We start from the raw sequence: 27314 nt of genomic DNA, 5'->3' as shown, positions 1-27314 counted from the left end.
CATGTAATAATTTCTGTTAAACCAACACTTATGCAAAAAATTAAATTATAACAAAAAATGAAGAAACATTTCTCATTATTTTATATGAAGAGGACTGTTGTGTGTGTACATTCCAATGTACAGTTTTGTGTAAACAACTCTATTTGTAAACAACAAACTCATGAGAGGAGTTTGCATTAGAATACATTTTTTTTTTGTATTAGTCTAAAAATGAAAAGCAGCAGTAAGTAGCACAAATTTCTAACTAAATATATTAGGAATTTTGCAACTGAAAGAGATCACAATCATTTCTCACCAATATAAATAATTTATAAATTGAAAAATATGCAAGTTTAAGGTGAATTAAATAATTGTTCCAGTAAATGTCAATGTTAAGTTTTGGGAAAATTAAATTATCATATAAAATAATTATCATACAAACACATGGAACAGTATAGAACTAGATAATAGAATGATAAATATCCTTATTTAATAAGTAATGATCACAAAGACATCTTGTAAAGTGTGTGGGGGAGGAAACAACATTTTTAAAAAATATTTTTTGCAGTGCTTGGGATTGAACCCAGGGCCTTATGAATGTTGGGCAAGCTCCTTCCCACTGAACCATATCCCCAACCCAAACAAGATTAAAATTGATACTAATGTTACATGTTTAAGGGGGTAAGAATGTTTAGTGTATAAAGATTAAAATCTGTAGAAGGATAACCAAGAAACAGAAATGTTTGAAGTGCTGAAAAAGGAATATAAGGAATATTAAGAAGCTTTGTGATGAAGGTGGAAGGGAAATTATACCTGTCCTCTTTTGTATTACTAGACTTTTAGGTGATAAAACATGCATCTCCTATTCAGTAGGAGACATTAACCCTAAAATTTTAGGCTGTACATAACAAATCCATAGTTAGTATCCAAAGTCAACTGTTTAGACAGAGTTGAAAGGAATACCACACAAATTGACTGACAAAAGAAAATTAAATTTTTATAGTGTAGTAAAAAAGTAATTGCAATTAAACAGAAAGGAAAAAAGCATTTTTGATAGAGTGGTGTAAAAACACTTTTGTGTAGTCATAAAATGAGACATTGGAATAGATAACTCTAAAATATGTCTTACAATATTTCCCAGAGACTAAAAATTAATGTGTTTAAACTCTAAAAACTTTGAAAATATTATACGACATGGAAATAAGATAATTAGTTGTCTATTTTAGTAAAATCACATAAAAATACTAACTACAAGTCATATTAGTACAAAAATATCTCGAATAATCTAGAATTTTTAAATAATATAATTTTAAGTATAAATTAGTACAAATATAAGAAATATAAGAAGCTGATATAATAATTACTAATTAATTATTTTATTAATTATTTATTATTAATTTTCAAAAACTAAAGAAATTATTGAAGAAAACATGCAATATGTAATGTTCAAGAATTAAGAGGGAAGAATAGGGTGAATAAGACTCACAGTGTCTGTAGAGTTGGGACCTTGAGGTAAGCTGGGGCTGAAAGCCATGAGGTCGGTCTTGGGCGGGCCTTCCCCAGAGCACACCCTCTGCCTCCTCTGCTGTGAGTAAGACCAGCTCCCCACCGCGCTGGAGCACACCAGCGTGGGCTTTCCAGGCTTGCAGGGGCCCTCGGTGGGCGTCGCCGAGCAGCGAAATGCTGTGTACAGCAACAACGTGAGCACTAACAGGCTGGACACCGCGCAGATGGCTATGATCAGGTACACGTTGACATCCACCACCGCAGCCTCCTGACTCCCGGCGCCCACAGACACCCGCGAGTAGGACTTAGGCACCTGGCCGCTCTCCACAAGAGACACCAGCACTGTGGCGGTGGTGGTCAGCGCTGGCTCTCCGTGGTCCTTCACCAGCACCAGCAGACTCTGGCGTGGCGCGTCTGCCTCGTCTAGGGTGTGCGTGGTGCTGATCTCGCCAGTGTACTGCCCTACGCGGAACGGGCTGCGCGCGACACCTACCAAAGGCAAGAGCTCGTAGGACAGCCACGCATTGTACCCAGAGTCAGCGTCCACCGCCCGCACCTTCGCCACCACATGGCCTGCACCAACTGACCGCGGCACCAGCTCGCTAACAGCGCCGCCTGCTCCTTGTTGCCAAGGTCCCAGTAAAGCTGGCGCGTTGTCGTTCTCATCCAACACAAACAGTTGCAGAGTCACGTTGCTGCCTAGGGGAGGCACACCAGAGTCGCGCGCGCTCACTTGAAACTGCAGCAGCTCCAGCTCCTCGTGGTCCAGAGGCTGCAGCACATACACCTTGCCGCTCTCCGCGTGCACTGACACGTAGCTCGACAGCGCACGCTCGCCCACCCGACGCTCCACCAGAGAGTAGGACACCAGCGCATTCTCCTGAGCGTCCACGTCATGCGCGGACACCGTGAAGACGTGGTAGCCTGGAGGGTTGTTCTCCTTCACGAACACCGTGTATTCCGGCTGCGCGAACACTGGCGCGTTGTCGTTCACATCTGCCACCTCCACCAACAAGCTGGCAGTGGCCCACAGCGAAGGCGAGCCCCCATCCCTCGCAGTCACCACCAACTCATACTCAGATATGCTCTCGCGGTCCAAGGCGCTATCCAGCACCAGCGAGTAGTAATTCTTGAAAGTGGACATGAGCTTGAAGGGAACATGGGACGTCAGAGAGCAGGTCACCTGCCCATTGGAACCAGAGTCACGGTCGGACACGCTAATCAGGGCGATGACAGTACCCAAGGGAGCGTCCTCTTTGATAGGCAGAAAGAGGGAGGTTATGGCCATCTCAGGAGAGTTATCGTTCACATCGAGGAGTTTCACTATTACTTTGCAGTGTCCTGTTAATGGGAATGTACTTCTATCTACAGCATCAATATTAATTTCATATAAATTACAATCTTCGTAATCCAGTTCTCCCTTAACTTTTATTTCACCACTATCAGAATTGATTGAAAATTTAGATTTTACATCATCAGAAACAAGATTACTGAAGAAATACGTTATTTCCTTATTGCTACCTTCATCTGCATCTGAGGCGTTCAGTTTAATAACCAAAGTCTCATTCGGTGTGTTTTCCAACATTTTTACATTGTAAATGGGTTTATCAAATTCTGGGGCATTATCATTCGCATCCAATACATTGATCAATAACTGAACTGTACCTGTTAGTTCAGGTTTTCCTCCATCAGTTGCAATTAGTAATAAACGATGCTCTTGTGTTTCTTCTCTATCTAAAGGTTTCTTCAAAACTAGCTCTAAAACCTTTGTTTCTCCTTCATTTCTTTTAACATCCAAGTCAAAATATTCATTAGGATTTACTTTGTATCTCAATTCTGCATTTACTCCTATATCCAAATCAGATGCGCCCTCTACCGGAAATCGCGAATCTGGCATTCTTGATTCTAAAATATTTAATCTTTGTTCTGATCGAGAGAACCTAGGCGGGTTGTCATTAATGTCTCTCACCTCCACCTCCACATGGTAAACCTGCAGCGGTTGGTCCAGGATCACTTCCAGGTGGACGTTACACTCTGTGTTCCGCCCACACAGCTTCTCCCGGTCGATCCGAGAATTCACAAACAAAATGCCATTCTGCAAATTTACCTCCAAAAGTTCCCGGTGGTCCTTGGACGCCACACGGAACAGGCGAGGAACCAGTTCTGCCAGCTCCAGTCCCAGATCCTGGGCGATGCGGCCTACGAAGGTGCCGTGTTTTGCCTCCTCGGGGACCGAGTAATGGAGCTGGCCGCTCCCGTTCTTGCATGCTGGGAGGATCAGCAGTGAGAGCAGCAGGCGCCAGGATCCTGGACTTCCTCTTTGGGAATATAGCATCGCAATCTCGCGATCTCGTTGCACTTCTCCAATCTCTAGTGCATCGCCACAAAATATCTTCTGGAAATTTAATCCAAATTTACTTTTTTTTCCCCCAGTTCTCTCGCCTGTTTGATCTTTTGTAGCAGAGCCACAAATGGAAGGTCTTTTTCCTTCCTGTTAAAAATGTACTCACCGTATGCTTTGTATGTTGGAGGAGGGAGAAAAGATTTGTCAGTGTCCAGCGACATCATGTGGATGAAAGGGTAAGTATTTTTCCATGTTTTGCTTTATTTACCTTATGTTTGTCAAATATTTATCAAATATTACCCAATTTCAGTGACATATTTTCTATGACTCTGTGTATCTCCTTTCTCTAGTCAAAATATTAAAACCTAAATTGAAATGAATCAATACAAGCACATCAGTAAAATATTAAAAAAATCACTTCTGAAATCATGACACCCAAATCCCTACTAAAGTAATTTGCAATGTTCTATTTTATTTAGTTAAGGGTTTATATATTTCCAACTGATAAAAATATTTTTCCCAGTACCAGGTATTTTTTTGGTATTAACTATTTATTTAATATTACTATATAATTGTCAAAATAAATAAATATTTTGAGGTTATCAAAGATCATTAAATGCTTTTGACCTTTTAAACAATTTTTATTTGTTCTTTTTAGTTATATGTGACAGTAGACTATTATTTTGACATATCATTCATACATGAAGTATAACTTCCCATATTTGTGGTGGACATGATGTGGCAGTAGTGGCTATTTTATTTTTGGTACTGGGGATTGAATCTAGGGGGTCTTAACCACTGAGCGAAGTCCCAAGCCCTTTCTAATTTTTGTTTTTTATTTTGAGATAGGGTCTTGCTAAGTTGCTGAGGCTGGCTTTGAACTTGCAAACCTCCTGCCTTCACCTCCTCAATCACAGGGACTACAGGCCAGCCGTTTTTATTTTTATTTTTTTATTTTGAGATAGGACCTTGCTAAACTGCCCAAACTGGCCTCAAATCCTCCTGCTTTAGCCTCCTTAGTTGCTGGGATTACAGGCATGTACCACCAGGCCTGGCATAATAACATTTAATACAATTTTGATTTTTCTTTCTCTACTTAGATATCTTCTTTAAATTTTTCCATATCATTTTAAAGGATATGTACTACCTCTGTGTTACTCATTAAACAAATTTTTATTCTAATTTGTAATGTTTAGTCCTGAATTTTTATTAATGTTATTTTTAAAATAACTAAACTATTTCATTTCATGACATCCTTTCCTGAGTTCCTTTTTTGGAAGTCTAGTTTCCAAATTAATGAAAATTTTGTTCTTTATGTTTTTTATAATATCACCACTTTTGTGTTTACTCAAAATTGTGATATGGAAATTTCAATTTTCTAGAAGTCAAAATATACTAAAACAATTTTTAGTATATACTAAAACAATTTTTAGTAAGCATCTTGATACTATTTTATTTTTTATTTTTATTTTTTTAATTATACATAGGCACAATATCTTTATTTTATTTATTTATTTTTTGTGATGCTGAGGATCAAACCCGGGTCTCACATATGCGAGGCGAGCACTCTACCACTGAGCCACAACCCCAGCCCCTAACAGTATTTTAAAATTAGACATATCTAGACAGCATTTCTCCAAGTTTCTATTACTGTATAATTTGAGTAATTATATCTCTTGTATTTATTCAGTAAGTCAAAATCCTACAATTCTTTGCCAGATGTGTAGATTACAGTAAAAGTAATCATGTGAAAAGAATACCCATTTTATAACCAGCTTACTTCTATATTAGTTCCATTATTCCCTCAACTGTTCTTTTGCATGAACTTACATTTGAATTTTACTCAGTCAATACAGTTGACTTCGCTTAATAAATATAGCCAAAAGAAAATGTCACCAACATTTTAATTGAAATATTTAATATTCTGCTTTTATATACACTCCATAGATTTCTTTAAACATTACAAAATCTTCCTTACCTGTGAGGACAAGAGGAACTAACAGAACCATAATTATATTTCTGCATACTTTTACATTTAAAACATGTAATTCTCAGTGCCAAGAAATTCATAATAAAATATAGCTTGGAAAAAATAAGAAATTACCAGAAAATGCAGTCAGCTGAAAGTTATTTGATTTCCAGAGGTCAATCTTGTAAAGAAATAAAATAATGTCACAGAATTTGTTTTGGTTATAATCTTTGAAAATGTGTTTATCATTGCCTTTATATTTAGTAAGATTATTACTATCCCTATTATCATAACTTTCCCTTAACATTCAGATCATTATAGTTACTACCTTAATGTCCCTAAAGGTCCACAAAACAAAATCTTTCTTCCCAGGGTGACACTTTGGGAGGTAAAGAATCTTTAAGATATGGGGTCTAATGGGAAAATTTAGGTCTCTGGGGGGGCGGCACATGACTTAAAAAGGGATTCTGGGACCCTGGTTTCTTCCTCTTTTTCTTTTTTATTTCTTGGCCAGAGGTGAATGTAGTAGACTCCTAACAATGATTGGTCCTTCCTCAACACAGGCCTAAAAATGAGGTGGCCAACTGATCCTGGACTGGAACCTCTGAAACCATAAATCTAAATAAACCTAGTAAGTTGATTATCTCATGTATTTGTTATAGTGACAAAGGATGATTAATAAAAATACGGATCAATTTTTAATACTATTTATTGAACATTATTCATGATAATTTTAAAATATTTTAATACCCAATAGAAGGAAAAAAGAAAATGATAAGTTTTTTTTCAGAATAACATCAGCAGACAGTACTCACATTCTTTAATTTTTATTTTTTGTTTGTTTTTTATTTGGTATCAGGGATTGAACCCAGGGATTCTTAGCCACCAAGCCACATTTCCACATTCCTAATCCACTTTTACTTTTCTTTTTTATTTTGAGAAAGGGTCTTGCTAAGTTGCTTAGGGACTTCCTACACTGCAAGAGGCTGGCTTTGAACTTTCCCACCCTGCCTCTGCGCCCACCCCTCTTCGGACCCCATCCCACTTCAGCTTCTTGAGCCACTGAGCTTACCATGCCTGGTAGTTATAGTCTACAGAGCAGTAATTGATGTGAAATGACAAGGCTATAGCATAAATTATTGTAGAAAGTTTTATAAAACATGAAATATCCTTTAAAAAAAGTAAATATCAAGTATTAAGAGGTAAAACTGACAATATGGTATTAATAATGTGTGTATTGTTTTAATACTTCTGGTAAATATTGAGTACTTAAAACTATATTCAATGAAGAAAAGGATTCACATGCATGTCTTTGGGAAAATAATTCATGGTATTATATAGATATTTCAGGAGAAAATAAGATTCTTGACATTTGATTTATCTTTAAATGTATTAAATTATAACCATGTTTTAAGTTATCACTAGCATTTGTCTTTCAAAATTAGTCCTTAGACAAAGAGACAAAGAGTTAAACTTAAGCATGTGATCTCAGGTAAGTTTTGTTTTGTCTTGGGGATACAGTTGATTCATCATTAAATTGAGGGGAATGATTTCTCTTGGGTTACATTCAGTTTAAAAATGCTAGCCAAAGTAAATAGAAACTTTGGGGGAGGAAAGTTTCTAATGCAATTATTCAATATTCCAGGTAATCAAAGGGAAAAAGATTCAATAATCTTGGTTCTTGAGATTCAGTAATGGAGAAGAAAGAAACAGATTTTTCAAATATGGTACAAATCCTGAGCCTGATGTTTGTTTTATTTTAAGTAGGTCTATAAAATAGAATGGGGGAGGTGAATTGAAAGAAACAAAAATATGATGTTGAAAATATTTGTAATGCCAGATTGCATAGTATCCAACAAAAAAGAAGAGGTAGAGTACTTATTTCAAGTTAAGTTCTATCATAAATACCCTAAATCCACATCTAGCAGATAACTAGAAGTTCATTGTTCTGCTGAGGAAGAAGATAACATCATCCAGAACAATTACGGTTTTTATTCACAATATCCAAACTCAATTCAAAATTATTAGGCATAACAATAAAGAGGGTCATAAAATAAACAATAGAAAGAGACACACAGATGATTCAATTATTAAAATGATCTGACAGATCAAAAATATCATGAGTAATGTTTTGAATTAAATGCATAATAAATTAAAGAGCTCCACCAAAAAAAACCTGTAATGTATTTTTTAAAGGCAAATTACATTTTAAAACTGAAAAAGCCACAACTGAAGTTAAGAATTCAATTGATGATTTTGATAAAGGACTAAAAGAAGAAAAAACTACCAATGTAAGAGAAGAGTCAGAATAATATATATACTATGTAACAAAAAAAACAAGTGATTAAAAACAATAATGGGAGATAATACACATAAAGGATATGTTGAAAACATTTAACATACATGTACTTTGAGTCAAAGAAGAGAGAAAATATGAGTTAAAAGCAATATTTGAAGGCAGACTGCTAAATTTTGTCTCACACTGATAAAACATATCAACCCACAGATATAAGAAACTTTAAAAAGTGTAAGCAAGATAAAAATAAAGCAAACTAGGCATTAATAATAGAAAAGCTGTTGAAATTTTTAATAAAAAAAGTATAGAAGGTAGCTAGAGAGGGAAAAAGGCACAATATCTAAACAATAAACTTGGTAGCCATATTCTCAAAAGACATCTGTGAGCAGGTATAGTGACACATGCCTGTAATCCTAGTGACTCAACAGACTGGTATTAAAATGTGTGCATTGTACCTAAATAGAATAGTTCTATTCTATTAAGAATCACAAGTTTGAAGCCTGCCTGGGTTTTTTGTTTGTTTGTTTGTTTTGTACCAGAGATGGAACCCAGGGACAATTAACCACTGAACCCTTTTTATTTATTTATTTTGAGACAGTTGAGACAGGGTCTTGTTCAATTGCTCACTAATATCACTAAATTTCAGGGATATTTTGTGTTAAAATAAAAATTAAAAGGGATGGAGGATGTAGTTTAGTTGTACAGTGCCTCTGGATTCAATCTCAACTACAAAGGAAAAGGAGATAGAGAAGAAGTAGTGAAAGAAGAAGAAAAAGGAAAAGGAAGAAGAAAATAGGAGGAGAAGGAGACAACTGTGAAAACAACTACAACTATTGAATGTCATCTTCAAAGTGCTGGAAAATATAACTTCTGATCCATAATTTAATACCCAGCAAAACTATATTTGAAAAGTGATAGTAAAAATAAAGATATCTACACAAACAAAAACTTGGGGATTTCTTCACCAGCAGGTCACTTTAAAATAAATAATTAAAAATTTTTTCAAAAAGAATATAAACCCAGAAAGAAGCCTAAACATAAATTTATGTTAACTGTACAAAACAATGATAATGATGCATTATATATGTATAACTAAAAGATATACCAGTTAAAGAAAGTGAGGAACAGGTAAATAGAGCTACTATTCAAGGCCTTAACATTGTTTTGACATGGTAAAAGTATTGATTTAATTTAAGTTTTAATAAGACTAGAATGTGGTTTTTTTTCAGAATGTGGATTTTAATCTCTAGGAAAATTATGTATGTATGTACATATATCATGTATTTATATATGTTTTGCCTATATATTATATTATTAAAGGTTAACAGGTTTTGACATAAGCAGGATGATGTTTTAGGAATCCCTACACCCTCCACTAACAGACATACCAAGTCAACAACAACAACAAAGAAAACACAGAACAGTTCCCATTGTGACAAATGTAGAAATGAGGTAAGAGGTAAGAGACTCCTGAACTTCAAATATAAAACTTCGATATTAAAGCTGGTTAAAAAAAAATTATGGGACTTTCTCCCCATATTCCTCCCCTAGCATGGTGCCACTAAATCAGGAGGAAACACCCAGCTTCCATCTTCTACCTGGGAAAAACTACAATGAGAGTGAAGCATACATCCCACATTCTGACTTTTCAGCACAATCTGCCCAAGGGGCTGGTTTCTGTCTCACAGGTCTTCTAATGCTAAGGGATTCCTGCAAATTTTAGATGTCTGAGGGCAGCTGAAAGTAATAAAATCTGAGTGGTGTGTTGGTATTCCAGAGGACCTGCAACTCAATAGATAGAAGTTGACACAGTTTAGTAGACTCTCCTTCATAAGAAAATGAGGAGAGTGGAGTAGGTATCCAATGTTCTGGTTTTTCAGTGGGCAGCCTAGATATCTCATTTGAATCAAGGCACTGATAACACAACATATTGTAGATGCCTGGGGACTACTCAGAACAAACAAAAACAAACAAACAAACAAACAAAAGAGGTGAGCAAATACTATGGCTTTAGAGCATTCATGGCATAACAGACAGACACCAAAGTGAACAGAGAATGAGTTACAGACAAAAGAAACCAGTAAATCCCTCTAACTAGGAATTATGCACAAAAATCCAAAGAAGATGTATGCACAGAAGAGGGTTCAGAGAGCTACAGAATTTCTACCAAGACAACTGGTGAACAGAAGTTCAGAAAGACTTGGAAAAGATGACTGTTTTCCAAATAAGGTCATATCAACAGAAGGGAACAGGAAAATATGGCATAATAAAAAGACTTTCAAGAATTTCCAGAATCTAAAGAAATGGAGGGATATGAATTACCTGTCAAAGCATTCAAACTATCATGAAGATGCCAGTGAGCTCCAGAAAATAAAACATAAACAGAAGAGAATTTCAACAGACATAGAATTTTTAAAAACTAGACATGAATTTTAGAGTTGAAAAATACAATAACTGAGTGAGAAAATTCACTAGAGGGATTCAACAGAGGATGTGATCAAAGACAGTAGGTTACCTCATGGATGGGTCATTTGAAATTACTCAGGCAGGGAGCAAGTTTTTTGAGGAAAAAAAAGAGTGAAGAAAACCTAAGGGACTTATGGGACACCAAAAGGGGTCCAATATATGCATTATTTTCATCACACAAAAGGAGAAGAGAGAAAAACAGGCAGAAAACTTGTTTATTTCTAGAAATTATGGGTGACAATTTCCCAATTCAGAGAAGGAAATGAACATTCTTCAAATGGACAGATTCAAGAACCCAACAGCCTTCAGATAGGATGAACCAAAGTAAACTGCCACCTGGAAACTAGAATTAAATTGTTGAAAGTCAACAACACATAGAGGATTTTAAAAGCAGCAAGAGAAAAATAACTAATTATTCAAAAGGGAATACCAAAAAGACTATCAGCAAATTTCTTAACAAAAATCTTGAAGGCTAGAAAAGAGTAAGGTATGTTGAAACTCCTGAAAAAAAACATTGCCAGACAAGAATACTACATTCAGCAAAACTGTCCTTCAAATATTCAAAAATGAAGAAAAGACAAAGGCTATTTCTGATAAACAAAAGCTGAGATTCATCACCACTAGATCTACCTTACAAGAAATGCTAAAAGGAAATTCTTTGAGATAAAATGAAAGGACACTAAACAGTAACATATAAGCATGTTAAAGTATCTCACTAATAAAGGTAAATATATAAACAAATACAGAATACTATAATACTGTAATGGCAATGCATAAATTGCCTTTAAACCTGGTATAGAAATTAAATACAAACATAAAATACATATATACAGAATGTTAATTAGTACATAAGTTTAAAAGAGGTAATTTGGGACATAATAACAAAGATGGGAAGGGAACATGTAAGAGTGGAATTTTTTGTTTTGCAATTGAATTTAAGATGTTATCAATCTAAAATAGATCATTATAACTATGTTTTACATAAACCCATAATAACTGCAAAGAACATACATATAGAACATATGCAGAAGAAAACAAGAATGGAATCAAGATTCATCATTACAAAAAATCAACAAAAGACCAAAGAAGATAACAAAAAGACAAAATAACTCAAGACAGAAAACAATTGACAAAATGACAAACGTAAATTGTTCCTTATCAATAATTTCTTTAAATGTAAATGGATTAAACTCTCCCAATCAAAGACATAGAATAACTGAATGAGGAATAAGTTCCAAATATATTCTGTCTACAAGAGATTAACTTCAGATTTAAGGACTCAGAGCTTGAAAGTTAAAGGATGGAAAAAGATATTTCATGCAAAGAATAACCAAATGAGTGGGTGTAGCAGTAGTTATTTGGACAAAATAAACTTGAAGTTGAAAATTGTGACAAGAACAAAAAGAGCTCTTACGTAATCATAAAGGGGTCAATTTGCCTGGATGATATAACAATTTTACAATATATTTCCCAAAATCTCAGCACCTTTACAATGAGGTAAACATTGACAGAACTGAAGAAAGACATAGATAGCAACACAATAAAAGTAGGATATTTCAATGCCCCATTCTCCAGGATAGATCATGTATTAGATCACTGAACAAGTCTTAAGTTTTAAAAGGATGAAATCATACTATTTCCTGACCACAATGGAATGAAATCAATAGTGGGAGGAAAATTGAAAAAATTCACAATATGTGGAAATTAAACAGCAAATTTTTGAACAACCAGTGGGTCAGACAGTAAGTAAGTAATGAGGTTAGAAAATATATTTTTAAAATCAAAAAGAAAACATAACAAACAAAAATTGAGAGGATGCAGCAAACACAGTACTAAGAGGGAATCCTATAACAATAAATACCTAAATTAAAAATAAGAAATATCTTAAATTAAAAATCTAATTTTATAACTTAAGGAATTAGATAAAAAGGGACAAACTAAGCCCAAAGAAGATGGAAGAATAATGATTAGAGCATAAATAAATGAGTGATAGAATAGGGACAATAAACAACAACAATGAGTTGATTTTACAAAAAGATCAACAGAATTGACAATCCCTTCACTACACTAAGAAAAATAAACAAAATTAGAAATAAAAGGAGTGGTATTAAGACTTGTACCACAAAAATAAAAAGGGTTATAAGAGACTACTATGAACAATAACATGCTAACATGTAATTTCTTATAGGAAATTGACGGATTACTAGAAATATAAAACCTGTCAAGACTGAATTATGAATAGCTGAACAAGTCAATAACAACTGAGAGGTTGAATTAGTATTATAATGCACACATACACACACACACACAAATACACACGCGTGCTTTACTTGAGAATTTTATCAAACATTTAAGAAATCAACATCAATTCTTCTCAAATTCTTCCAAGAAAAGTAAGAGATGGAAATGCTTCCATCCTCATTTTAGGAGTCAGCAAAAAGTTCAGGAAAACAAAAATTTCCCCCTTATCAAAACAATGAAAAAATATTCCAAATGGATTGTAGATTAATATGAACAATAAAATAAAACACAGGAAATTATGTTCATGACATAAAGAAGGAAAAATTGATAAATTGAACTTAACTAAAATTAAGAATTTTTATTCACTGAAAGACACAATTAAAAGAATAGAAAGAGGCCATAGAGTAGACTACAAAATAAAGTTTGTGTCCAGAATATTTTTAGTTTTTAAAGATCTAAGAAAAAATAACAGCAAAAGAAAGGAAGCTCCCTAGAAGAAATAAAGGGAAAATTAAAAAATATATATATATAGAAAATAGGTAGGAAATCTAACAGCTAATAAATAAAACAAGATAGAAAAATGTTCAATAATCACATGGAAAGGTGCTACAACTCATTTTTATTTTTATTTATTTAAATAGAGTGCTGGGGATACAACCCAAGTCCTTACTATGTTTAGAATGTTATATGCTACTGAGCTACATTATCAGCTCTCAATCTCACTTCAAATTCAGGAAACAGGAAATAAATTCAAGAGAAAAATAAAAAACACACCTAGTAAAATGACTAACATGAAAATAATCTGGCAAATATAGAGATGACAGAGAGCAGCCAGAACCAGGTAAAAACAACTTGGAAAATTTGTTGTCCTCATTTACTAAAGATAAATATGTATTCTGTGATACACTAACCCAACTCTTAGTTAAACACTTAGGAGAGATATATGTAGATGGACATCAAAAATGTACAAATATTTAAGAATAGCATTGTTTAGAGTAGGCATAATCAAACACAAGGCAAGCTCCTCAACTATAGAATAAATAACTCACAGTATATTCATAAAATAATTTTCAATGGAGTTAAATAAATGACAACTACATAACAATACAGATGACTTCATAAACAGTGATGAGTGATAAATACAAAGAACACACAAACACAGACAAAATATTTTGTGCAGTTCTCCTTAGAGAATTGCAGGAAATATACAATTAACCACAATTTGTTAAATGTGTGCTTACATTTGGGGGACAATAAGATAAAGTGATTTGGAATGGGTATGTGAAGGGCTTTAAGGAAAGGAGATGACTGATTTTCACTTTCAGAAAATTTAATAGAATTGTTCTGTTTCTGTCTGGCTATATTTGTGTATGTCTTATAGGTGAAAAATAGTAAAACATTTCCTAAATGTTAATTACCATTGAAAATATGGCAAATATAATCCTTACAATATGTTGGAAATTATAGCTATATGAATGTTGAATAATGAAGAATAAAAAGAAAGTAATGTACATGGTCTTCATGTTCTATTTTTTTACTTCCTTTTTATTGATTTATTGTTGTTTTGTTGTTGTTTGTTTTTGAGATTGGGTCTCATTAATGCCTGGGCTTGTCTAGGCGGTAACTCCTAGGCTCAAGTGATTCCTCCACCACAGCCTCCCAAATACCTAGCCCACCATCCTGCCTTGGCTTCATGACATTAGAGTTAAAAGAAACGTATAAACAGAAGTAGAGAAAATTGATAGAGAGAAATTTGATTATGAGAAGTAAAATGATAGTGCAAAAGAGTATGACTATTCAGATTGAACAAAAGGATATTATAAACTAACCTTTGCCAAGGAATCTCCAGTAGTTTGTGGTTGATCCTCTCTGTCCCTAGAATCAGGTAAACTGGGGCTGAAGGCCATGAGGTCAGTCTTGGGCAGGCCTTCGCCAGAGCACACCCTCTGCCTCCTCTGCTGCGAGTAAGACCAGCTCCCCACCGCGCTGGAGCACACCAGCGTGGGCTTCCCAGGTCTACAGGAGCCCTCCGTGGGCACCGCTGAACACCTAAACGCCGTGTACAGCAACAGCGTGAGCACCAACAGGCTGGAAATTGCACAGATGGCAATGATCAGGTACACGTTGACATCCACTAGCGCCGCGTCGTGGCCAGCAGTGCCCGCCTGTGCCCTGGAGGAGGTCTTTGGCACCTGGCCGCTCTCCACCAGAGACACCAGAACTGTGGCGGTGGCGGTCAGCGCCGGTTCACCGTGGTCTTTCACCAGCACCAGCAGGCGCTGGCGTGGCGCGTCTGCTTCATCCAGGGCGCGGGTTGTACTGATCTCGCCCGTATACAGACCCACACGGAATGGGCTGCGCGAGCCACCGGATAACTGTAGCAGCTCATAAGATAGCCAGGCGTTGTAGCCAGAGTCAGCATCCACTGCACGCACTTTCGTTACCACGTGGCCGGCACCCACTGACCACTGCACCAGTTCATTCAAAGCTCCCCCTGTGTCACCTGTCCTAGGTGCCAGCAGTGTTGGCATGTTGTCGTTCTCATCCAGCACAAACACTTGCAGCGTCACGTTGCTGCCCAGGGGCGGCACACCAGCGTCGCCGGCACTCACCTGAAACTGAAGCAGCTCAATCTCTTCGTGGTCCAGAGGCTGCAGAGCATACACTTTGCCGCTCTCCGCGTGCACTGACACGAAGCTCGACAGAGCACGCTCACCCACCCGCCGCTCCACCAGAGAGTAAGACACCAGAGCATTCTCCTGCGCATCTGCGTCATGCGCAGACACAGTGAAGATGTGACAGCCTGGCGGGTTGTTCTCCTTCACGAACACTGTGTACTCGGGCTGCGCGAACAATGGCGCATTGTCATTTACGTCAGCCACCTCCACGGACACACTGGCTGTGGCCCACAGCGAAGGGGAGCCCCCGTCCCTGGCGGTCACCACCAGTTTATAGTCAGATATGGTCTCGCGGTCCAGGGCGCTGTCCAGCACCAAAGAATAGTAATTCTTGAAAGTGGACACTAGCTTGAAGGGAACATGTGGCGTCAGGTGACAAGTCACCTGTCCGTTGGCACCTGAGTCACGATCTGACACGCTGATCAGTGCGACAACGGTGCCCAGTGGAGTGTTCTCTCTGATTGGAAGTGATAGGGACTTGAATTCCAAAGCTGGGACATTGTCATTGGTATCTTCTACTTCTACAATAACTCTACAGTGGCCAGAGAGTGGAAGCTGTCCTTTGTCAAAGCCCTCTACAAGAATTTCATAGGATTTGCATTCTTCGAAATCAATATATCCTTTTACGAAAATTTGTCCTGTAACTGGGTCTATGTGGAACTTGGATTTCACATTTGGTGAAATATCAGTAGAAAATGAGTAAATAATATCTCCATTCGAGCCTTCATCTAAATCTGAAGCATTAACTTTGATTACCAAGGTTCCATTTGGAACATTTTCTGGTAATTTCACCGTATAGAGTGTTCTGTCAAAAACTGGAGCATTGTCATTAGCATCCAGTACTGTAATGAGTAACTGGACTGTGCCTGTCAGCTCGGGTTTGCCCCCATCAGTGACAGTGAGTACTAAAAAAATCTCCGGAGTTTCTTCTCGGTCTAAAGATTTCCGTAATAGAAGCCCAAGACCTTTTACCCGTGGGTCATCGGATGGTTTTTCCAAAGAAAAATACTCATTGGGGCTCAGCGAGTAAGTGAGCAGAGCGTTGACTCCGATATCTGCATCAGAGGCGCCCTCTAGTGGTAGCCGAGTATCAAGTGGCTTGGATTCTGCAATGAACAAATTCTTTTGTGTCGCCAGGAACACAGGCGGGTTATCATTAATGTCCTTCACCTCCACTTCCACATGAAAAACCTGCAGCGGTCTGTCCACGATCACCTCCAGGTGGATGCTACACTCCGCACTCCGCCCGCACAGCTCCTCCCGGTCGATCCGAGAATTCACAAACAAAATGCCATTCTGCAGATTTACCTCCAGAAGGTCCCCGCGGCCCTTGGACGCCACCCGGAACAGACGCGGCACCAGCTCCGCCAGCTCCAGCCCCAGATCCTGAGCGATGCGGCCCACGAAGGTGCCGTGTTTGACCTCTTCAGGAATGGAGTAGTGGAGTTGGCCACTCCCTGCCTCCCAGATTGCGAGGAGCAGAAAGGAAAGCAGCAGGCGCTGGGATTCCGGGCCACTTCCCCAGGAAAATTCCATGTCAAGCGTACAGAGCTTTATTATGATTAGGAATCTTGTCTCAAAGTTAGGAAAAATCTGTTTGGTCATTTCCATGCAGCAGCATCCTCCATTTTTCAAACGCCGGATTGTGGATGCAGCTTCTTTCCAGTAAGAAGAAATATTTTCCCTTTTATTCTTGTTCCTGTCAGGTGTATTTTATGGTAAAGAGCGACATCATGTGGCTTCAAACCGTAAGTACCGATTCCGGAAACCCATACTACTATCGTTGCCAGGTCTTATTTTATTTAGGGGCTTCTCTGAACACATTTCCAGTTTTGGGATAACAAGAATACTGAGGTACACATTCTGCACCAAAGAAATTTGATTGTGATTCTTAGTTTTACCACAGAAGTAACTTCTACTACAGTGGAAATCCTTTTTTATACAGATCTTAAGTATTTACAAAGAACCAACTGTAGTTAATGAAAACTTTGAAAATATACAATTGTGAAGTGTTGATAAGGAAAATTCAAGATAGTTTCCTTGTATTATTTGGCATTCTAGAGGTTATTATTAATTATGACACCCTACCTATCCTTGTACTTGCATTACTGGTGTTGAAGCAAAGGGAATGGTACCTGGGGAAATTGGTTCCAAGGACAAAGCCATTGAAAGGTAAATTTGCAAATATTTTTAAGAAGCATTCAAAGACTATCATAATTTCATTGAATATCTTCCGTGAGTCACCTAAGGGCCAAATGCTCAAGGGGGCTTTAACAAGGAAGTAGAAACTTCTAGTTAAAACACAAATATGAAAAATTGTGCTATATATGTGTAATATGAGTTGGAATGCATTCTGCTCTCATATATAACAAATTCGATTAAATTTTTTTAAAAAGAAACTTCTAGTAAATAGCTTGTGTGATGAAGTATTCCAGATAATGTTATTGACTGTAACTTATTTACCTCCTATAAGCAAGTAGAGTATTCTAATTTTTACTCTAATGGTTTATAAATACCTGCCTGATCTCCAATGTCTTAGATGACTACTTAGACCTCTACTTTTCCAGTGTCTAAGATTCCTACTTTCTCCTATTGTACTCATATATTTTAGTCAAACAGGATAATTGGCTACATTCAATTTTTTTTCTTAAAATTCTCCTTTAGGGTTGTGGCTCAGCGGTAGAGCTCTCATCTAGCACGTGTGAGGAACTGGGTTCGATTCTCAGCACCACATAAAAATAAATAAAGCAATTGTATCCAACTACAGCTAAAAAAATTAAAATTAAAATTAAAAATAGATACTTAACATTTACTAGACATTTATGATAATAGAAATGGTTTGGTTTTAATTGCCTAATAAAATACATTAATATAAGGTGATCATAAGATTAATCTGGAAATATGATGTCTTAAGCACTCTGAAAACTTTCTAAATAATACAAAAATATTTTCCCTACGAAATTGCCCTAATTAAGATATATTTCAATTTCCATGTGGAAAATGTGGCTTTTAGCTTGATTTTCATGCCAATTTTTTACAGTCATCATCTCTGAATCATCCCCAGTCTTAATGAGCAATTAAATCATCCCAATACAGTATTATACATTTTTGTAAATAAACAATACAGAAGGAGGTAGTGATAATAGCAATTGTCAAACTTTTTGCTGCTTAAATACTTAAATTCATTTCCTTTGTGTTTGCCTAAACAAAAAATGCCATCTAGTGAAAATAGTTTTGGGTTCTCCTCTATGAAGAGCCACACCCACAAAAAACAACTTTTGGAATCATAACAGAAATCAGAGTACTTTCTCTGTTTGGGGACCCAACTTTTGGGTTTTACAAAATGATCATAGATCAAGCACACTGGGAGAAATTGAAAATAATTCAATTCTCAGTCATTTTATTTTAAAAATATTTAAATGTATAGATGAGGAATGCAACAGAATAAAAATATTTATTTGAAATAAATACCTATCCACTGTTCACTTAGTATAGCATCAATACATCTCTAAGAAGAAAAAAAAAACTAAAAAATTTTCAAAATGTTTTTGTCAAGAGTCTTGTTAGTCAAGAATTTCAAGAGGAAGAAAGCTCAATTTGAAGTCCGAAGTGTCATATCCATCAAGGCAAGAACTTTGGATGATCCTATTATTTACAACAGGATGATAATAGAACTAACAAAATAAATATTAAATCAAGGCTGGATTAATACTTGATGAACAAGTGGCAGCAAAGGATATGCTTGAAAATAAAATGCAAGTGGGAAAAGAGAGGAGTGAGGGACATAATTATTTTACATTTTGGACTCTCTACAATATCTTTGAGTGACAATTGGTTTCAATTTGTTACTAATTGTACACAAGGGGGCTCTACACTACTACAATCCCAGCCCTTTAATTTTTTTATTTTGTGACATGATCTCACTTAAATTGTTGAGGATGGCTTTGAACTTGTGAACTCCTGCCTCTGCCTCCAGAGTCACCAGAATTACAGGAATGCATCACCATGCCCAACTTAAAAATTCTTTTTAAAATAACATTTAAATATGCCACAGAAGAATTAAAATTTCACTTCATATCGATATTTTCATTATTGCTAATAAAAATAATGAGAAAAATGAAGATAACCAAACATAGCGGTGCATGCCTCTAATCCTAGAGATTTGGGAGGCTGGAACAGAAGGGCCGAGAGTCGTAGGCCAGCCTGCATGATGCAATGAAAAGAGGTAAAAGATAGTTATTCTGCAGGAAGCACTTGGCCACAAGTTAGAGTAAATTCTGTAAATAATGAAATTCGTCCAAGAAAAAAAATTTATTTGTACCCAGACATTTAGCAATAAAATAATCCTGCTACTTCACTTATCAACAAAACAAAATAACAATATAAATGTTAATCTCACTGTTCATTTCTTCATTCAAAATTTAGTCACGAAGAATCTGACCATTTTAATCACAAAATCAGCAACTGAAAAATGCTAATTAGTAGAATAGAGTGTAGTGTAATTAACCTTAAACATGTTTTCAAGGGGGTGAAAACACAGGAATTTTTTTTAAAAAAAGAGAACGCTTTGGAAAGAATGATAAATTACTCACTTTGGCAGAGAGATCCATGTCCATAGCCAGTTGCTCCTCTCTATCCTGGTTAACTGGACATGGTGGAAGACTGGGGCTAAAAGCCATGAGGTCGGTCTTGGGTGGGCCCTCTCCAGAGCACATCTTCTGTCGCCTCTGCTGTGAGTACGACCAACTCCCCACCGCGCTGGAGCACACCAGCGTGGGCTTTCCAGGACCACAAGTGTCCTTGTTGGGTTCCGCAGAGCACCGAAACACTGTGTACAGCAGCAGGGTGAGCACCAACAGGCTGGATACCGCGCAGATGGCGATGATCAGGTACACGTTCACATCCACTAGCGCCGCCTCGCGGCCCGCGGCGCCAGTCAAGGCCCTTGAGGCCTTTGGCGCCTGGCTGCTTTCCACTAGAGACAGCAACACTGTGGTTGTGGCAGTCAGTGCCGGCTCCCCGTGGTCTTTGACCAGCACCAGCAGACGGTAGTGCTGCGCATCCGATTCATCCAGGGCTCGTGTGGTGCTGATCTCGCCTGTATACAGTCCCACACGGAATGGGCTTCGTGCACTACCTGCCACCAGTTGCAGCTCGTAGGACAGCCACGCATTGTAGCCAGAGTCAGCGTCCACCGCGCGTATCTTAGTTACAATGTGGCCAGCGCCCAGTGACCTAGACATCAGCTCCCTCACTGTATCCGCTGCGCCACCCACCTGAGGGGCAAGCAGCACTGGCGCATTGTCGTTCTCATCCAGTATGAATACTTGCAGCGTCACGTTACTGCCCAGGGGCGGTACGCCAGCGTCGCGGGCACTCACCTGAAACTGAAGTAGCTCAAGCTCTTCATGGTCCAGAGGCTGCAGAGCATACACTTTGCCGCTCTCCGCGTGCACTGACACGAAGCTCGACAGTGCACGCTCACCCACCCGCCGCTCCACCAGAGAGTAGGACACCAGAGCATTCTCCTGCGCATCTGCGTCATGCGCAGACACCGTGAAGATGTGACAGCCTGGCGGGTTGTTCTCCTTCACGAACACTGTGTACTCGGGTTGTGCAAAAGCTGGTGCATTGTCGTTCACGTCAGCCACCTCCACCGACACGCTGGCTGTGGCCCACAGCGAAGGGGAGCCCCCGTCCCTGGCGGTCACCACCAGCTTATAGTCAGATATGGTCTCGCGGTCCAGGGCGCTGTCCAGCACCAAAGAATAGTAATTCTTGAAAGTGGACACTAGCTTGAAGGGAACATGTGGCGTCAGGTGACAAGTCACCTGTCCGTTGGCACCTGAGTCACGATCTGACACGCTGATCAGGGCTATGGCCATGCCAAGTGGAGCATCTTCTAAAACAGGTAACGATAATGATTTGATAACCAACTCAGGAACATTATCATTGGTATCCACAATTTCCACTAGAACGGTGCAGTGATCTGTCATTGGAGGATTTCCTTTGTCTGTCGCCTCTATTTGGATTTCATATGACTTAGTTTCTTCGTAATCTATGTTTCCTTTTACACTGATGTGTCCACTAACCTGATCTAAGTGAAATTTCGACAGAATCTCTGCTGATACATCTGTATTGAAAGAATATTCAATGTCCTTATTTACTCCTTCATCCAAATCAGAGGCGTTAACGATCACTACTAAGGTACCATATGGAGCATTTTCAAATAATCTGACTTTGTAAACCGACCTCTCAAATGCTGGGGCGTTGTCATTTACATCCAAGACTGTGATCTTCACTTGAGTGGTGCCAGTGAGTTCTGGTTTCCCGGCATCAACCGCCGATATTAGTAAATGATGATTAGGAGTGTCCTCTCGATTTAAAAGTTTTTTCAATACCAGTCCAAGGGATTTAATTTCCTCATCATTTCTTTTAACGTCCAAAGCAAAATATTCACTGGAATCAAGACTGTAAGTCAACAACGAATTAGTTCCAATATCTGCATCGGATGCGCCCTCTAGCGAAAACCGAGAGCCAAGCTGTCGGGATTCGTAAATAAATAGATTTTTTACTGCCATGGGAAATACTGGCGGGTTGTCGTTAATATCTTTCACTTCCACCTCCACATGGAAAACCTGCAGCGGCCTGTCCACGATCACCTCCAGGTGGATGCTACACTCCGCACTCCGCCCGCACAGCTCCTCCCGGTCGATCCGAGAATTCACAAACAAAATGCCATTCTGCAGATTTACCTCCAGAAGGTCCCCGCGGTCCTTGGACGATACCCGGAACAGACGCGGCACCAGCTCCGCCAGCTCCAGCCCCAGATCCTGAGCGATGCGACCTACAAAGGTGCCGTGTTTTGACTCCTCGGGAACCGAGTAATGGATCTGGCCGCTCCCTGCCTCCCAAGCCTCCAGGAGCAAAAGCCAGAGCAGCAGACGCTGAGTTCCAGGATCTTTTCGCCAGGAAAACACCATTGCCAGTTTTTCCTAAATATTTGGTTCCTCTTACATCAATCCAAAATTTAAAAACAATAATTTGATTTCTTTACTCTTCATTTCTTAAACTCCCACCGTCACCATACTTCAGAGATGATGAAGAAAGGCTTCAACGTGAATACGTAATGCGGACTGCTTTTGTGGAGAAAGACCTTGTGGTAGACAGCGACATCATGTGGCTAAATATGTAAGTATTAAATATATTTATCTTCTTTTCCTTATATGACCATTGAACTTTCTCAAAATTTTAAATTTCTGTTCAATTATACTTTGAGTACTCACTCAATTATTTGTTTATCAAGCTGTCCTTAGAAAGTTTATACTAATTCATCAATTTCAATTATTCCGATTCATAACATACAGTAAGATATCGATTATTTACTGTTGTAACAATGAACATCTATTGAAAATGTTTCCCATGACAGGCACTGTTATATTTGTCTTAATGGAATCATTCCATTAAATTCTCACAAATATCCTCTCAGAAAGGCATTTTTTATATGAGTAGGATTTTTTCCTCTTATTGGTGCTTTATAGTTACATAATAGTTAGGTTCAATTTGACATAATCATACATACATATTTTTAATTTGATCCATTTCAGTCCCCAGTTCTCTCCCTTTCCCTCCTCTTTTCCCTTTCCCTATTCCCCTTTCTCTATTCTACTTGTCTACCTTTCTCATTTATTTATTTTTGATTGGTGTTTTATAGGTATACATAAAGGTGGAATTCACTGTGGTATATTTATACATGTACATACTATGATTTTGTTAAGTTTATTCCTCATTTCCTCCCCTTTCCCATCATTCTTCCCTCCTCTTCAGTCTCCTTCTTTTACTCCACTGACTTTCCTTCAATATTTATGATATTCAAACACTCCTTCACTCTTTTTTCCCCTTACTTTGCTCTAGCTTCTGTATATAAGAGAGAATATTTGACCCTTGAATTTCTGAGTTTGGTTTATTTCACTTAACATGATGTTCTCAACTTCCATCCATTTACTGGCAAATGCCATAATTTCATTCTTCTTTGTGACTGAGTAAAACTCTATTGTGTATATATACCACATTTTCTTAATCCATTCACCTATTGACAGGCACCTGGACTGGCTCATTATCTTGGCTATTGTTGAGTTGCACAACTATAAATATGGATTTGTCTATCACTATAGCATGCTGATTTTAGTTCTTCTGTATATAGATCAAGGAATGGGATAGTTGGGTAATATGATGGCTTCATTCCTAGTTTTTTTGAGACATCTCCATATTGCTTTCCAGAGTGGTAGCACCAGTTTTCAATCTCACCAAAAGGTATGAGTGTACCTTTCCCCCCACATTCTTGCCAGAATTTATTATTATTTGTGTTCTTATCAAAAATATATGAATGTGCTTCACTTTTTACAAATACACAGTAGTTAAGTAACTTAAGAATGACTTTATTAGTGTAAGGGTGGGATGTCAATCTGATTTAAGATGCTATTCCTTTAATCACTTAGCCTCTCAGACTACAGTTTATGGAAAAAGCAGAGTTTTTGAGATTTGTGACCATCACAACGTAAAAAAGGAAACATTGGTAAAAATGTCTGTATACATAAAGTGTGTGTGTTTGTGTGTGTGTATACACACATGCACACACACATCATTATGGCAATTATCAATATTTAAAATAGGTTCCCTTATATTTATTAATTCTAGGATATCTGTAAATTACTCATATGTCCCTTATTCAAGAATTATATTCTTGTTAACTATCTTACCGGTTATTTAAATAAAGATGTAAGAAATCAGTATTTTCCAGTGAAGTTGTTTTGTCAATTTATTTCCTATTGCAGGACAACACTGTGTAATTGGATATTTGTTATACTTGTACCACAACAAATAAGAACATACTAGTTTTTAAATTTTTCACATCTTTATGTTTTCCAATTTACCTGTATATACTAAAGCATTTACAAAATGTGATAATTTTGTTTTTTAAATGCCTCCACTCTGTTTGGACACAGTGGCACACTCACATAATCCCAGCAACTTGGAAATCTGAGGCAGGAGGATTCAAATTTGAGGCCAGCCTCAGCAATGTAGGAAAACCCTGTCTCAAAATAAAAATAAAAGGGGTAGGGGATATAGCTCAGTGGTAGAGAATATCTGGGTTCCATCATCAGTACCAGAAAAAAAAATCCACTCTGGATGAATTTTTAGATTTCCATTGCTTTAAAAGTTCTTATCTGAAAGAATTGGTGACTTAACCAATGACAAAAGAGAGAAAAGCAACCTTCGAACATGAGTCACCAGTCAATACAGGTAAGAGTAGGTGATGAAATATCTCAAAGATCTCTCTGAATTTGGTGAAAGTCATGAGTTCCCTGAGCATTTGTAAGTTAAATAACAAAATTCTTTGGTAAAGGTCTATTGTAGAGAATTAGGAACAATAGGAATATTACAACTCCTTGCATATAGCCTGACCATTATTAAATGCAATTCAATATTTAAGAATTTGGAGAACAGTTTTCATTCAAGTTGTTGTTTCCTGTGTTTTACTAAAGGGAAGCCATGATACAATTTACTCATAGTTCATCATTTATATTTATAATAGAATATATTATCAATTAATTTTAGTGAATAAATGTTTGAAATTAACTTTCTCAAGCAAGATAAGTAAAGCATTATATTAATATATTTATTAGCATAAAACTTTCATAATTTCTAACTGATTATATTGTGCTAGCTCATGAAGAAGAAAGTAAACTTTAAAGAATTGTTTGTGAATGTCATGGATCTAGAAAATAAGTATAGATATTACAATGCCAGATATAACTTTGATGAATATTGAAAGGTGGTAGTTAGTTTGAAAACGAAAGACAAAATTAAAATTTTATATCATCACAGACTTCATATTAATGAGATACTTTTGACAATTTATTGTAATATTATGGGCCTTGCATTGCTTTTAAGAATTATACTAACTGAAAGATGGAATGCCTCACAGAAAATTTATAGCAGAGTAGACTCCAGTACTGATTATTAGAAGATAAGATAATGTTAAAGGAACATGAGTTTAGAAGATTGGACCAATGTGTGCATAAAGTATCAGGGAATAGTTTCTATTAGTTATCTCCTTAAGCAAATTAACCAAGAAAAATATAAATAAGAATAAGAATTTATTGAACCATAGATTGTAACTCTTGGAGATCTAGGTACATCTGAATATAATTTTTAAAGGTTACAGTTTACCTACAGTAGAAACATAATGACCAGACTTCCAGTAGGACAGACTCCACCTGACCACTCATATATTCTGCATGCAATACTCTAGGTAGGATAAAACTCCCAGGGAAGAGCTTCATCCTCATTTGTTCAAATCATTCATTTTTCTCTGTAAAACCTTAAATGAAATTTTCTGATTTTCAGGAAATGTATACTTTGCATGATGAGACTTATCAACTCTAAGTAGGTAAGTTTCCTGTAGGCATAGACTCTGCTTGACTATAGGTCAAGATTTATCCACCAAACTTCCCAGCTCCTTTAAAAGCATATTCCATATAAAACTTCTGGACTACCTATGAAGTGACTGAGGCCAAGATCACTTAGTGGAAGTTAATGATATGATTCATCAATATGCACATATTATCTGGGAAAAAGAGCAAATAACTGATAACCAAATAACAAAAGACAGTTTTAGATTTAACCCCTTTGGTTTGAAACAAAACAAAACAAAAAGAGTCCTTCTCAGTTATCAATTTACTGGGGAAGGTCAGTGTTTCAATTACCCATTATATATTCTAATGAAAATGTAATCATCCAATGCCAGGCCTTACCTTCTGGGGAAACTTCAGTTTCATTAAGAATATGAATGTTACCTGGTGAAACTGAGTGAACTCACAGTGATGTAATCCCAGGCACAGTAAGGTGCCGGCAGAAGCTTCCCAGTTTGTATTGTGAAAGACCTGCATGCACTAGACTAATGATAATGATACTGGAACGATGATTTAATCAAACACTAACACAAAGATTGGGTTAGAGAACTCTCCAATTATAGAAAGAAAAGGTCTCACCAGGCCAATCCCATATGATTTTAAAGTGTTAAGATTGAAAGGACCCTTTCTTAGTGAATTCTTTATTTTGACTGAAAACTCAAGGATTTTGCCAGTGTGAAATTCTTATCCCAACTAATAGGTTATTTTACTTATAAAAGACAAATCTAAGATTAACAAGTATTTCTAAGTGCTAGCATATAAGTGCTGGAGTGCGATAAATACTTTTAGAGGTCCTAGCATTGAAGATTCAGGATGCTTTCCAATACAAGGTAAGAAAAAGCAACTCACTTACTTTTGCATGAATGGATAAAAACAAATATATGATTGGTCCAAAGAACAATATAGGAAATGTCCAGAACAAATATAACCTTATTCCAAACATATTCCAATAGAATGAAAAGATCGTATAAACTGGAAATATTATGTAATAATGTACTTAAAATTTCTCCAATTCTGATTTTAAAATTTTAAGAGATTCAAATATTTATAGTTAATGTTAAATTGTAAATTTTTGCTCAAGTGTGTTTTCATCCTTCTTACTCATGGAGAGATTTAATTAGGAAAAAGCCAAAGTATAAAAATAAAAATAACTGTTAGAGTCTGTAAACAAGTCAGGATGGCGCCTGGAAAATGTTAGAGTCTGTAAACAAGTCTGGATGGTGCCTGGCAAAATGCCAGAGGGAGTGGTTTGAGAAGTAACAAAATCGAGCCATTAAGTGTGGAGATTCCTTATTGGTTGCCTGATGTATCTAGTTTATGCTAATTAGATAAGCTGTGTGGAATGTATAAATACTGCTCC

General features: G+C 37.1%; 2 protein-coding genes across 2 annotated transcripts in view; both read right to left on the bottom strand.

Annotated features, from left to right (window-relative positions):
- Positions 1–22599, bottom strand: part of LOC107141808 (protocadherin alpha-3) — a 200234-nt gene extending 177635 nt beyond the window's left edge. The window contains 1 exon segment of the mRNA XM_048811663.1: positions 20072–22599. Within this exon segment, the coding sequence (XP_048667620.1) occupies positions 20072–22462 (2391 nt within the window). The 5' untranslated portion in view covers positions 22463–22599.
- Positions 14619–17772, bottom strand: LOC107135518 (protocadherin alpha-4). The gene has a single exon (XM_015477426.2). It carries the CDS (start codon positions 17088–17090, stop codon positions 14619–14621), a length of 2472 nt encoding a protein of 823 aa, XP_015332912.2. The 5' UTR covers positions 17091–17772.
- Positions 22600–27314: the final 4715 nt, after the last annotated feature.

Source organism: Marmota marmota, unplaced genomic scaffold (assembly GCF_001458135.2).
Source record: "Marmota marmota marmota unplaced genomic scaffold, marMar, whole genome shotgun sequence".
Taxonomy (NCBI): domain Eukaryota; kingdom Metazoa; phylum Chordata; class Mammalia; order Rodentia; family Sciuridae; genus Marmota; species Marmota marmota.
Note: the sequence above shows the minus strand (reverse complement) of the source record. Positions and strands in the feature narration are given on the sequence as shown.

Coding starts and splice junctions, on each gene's coding strand:
- LOC107135518 (XM_015477426.2), bottom strand. CDS start 17,090: ATGGAAATGACCAAACAGATTTTTCCTAACTTTGAGACAAGATTCCTA.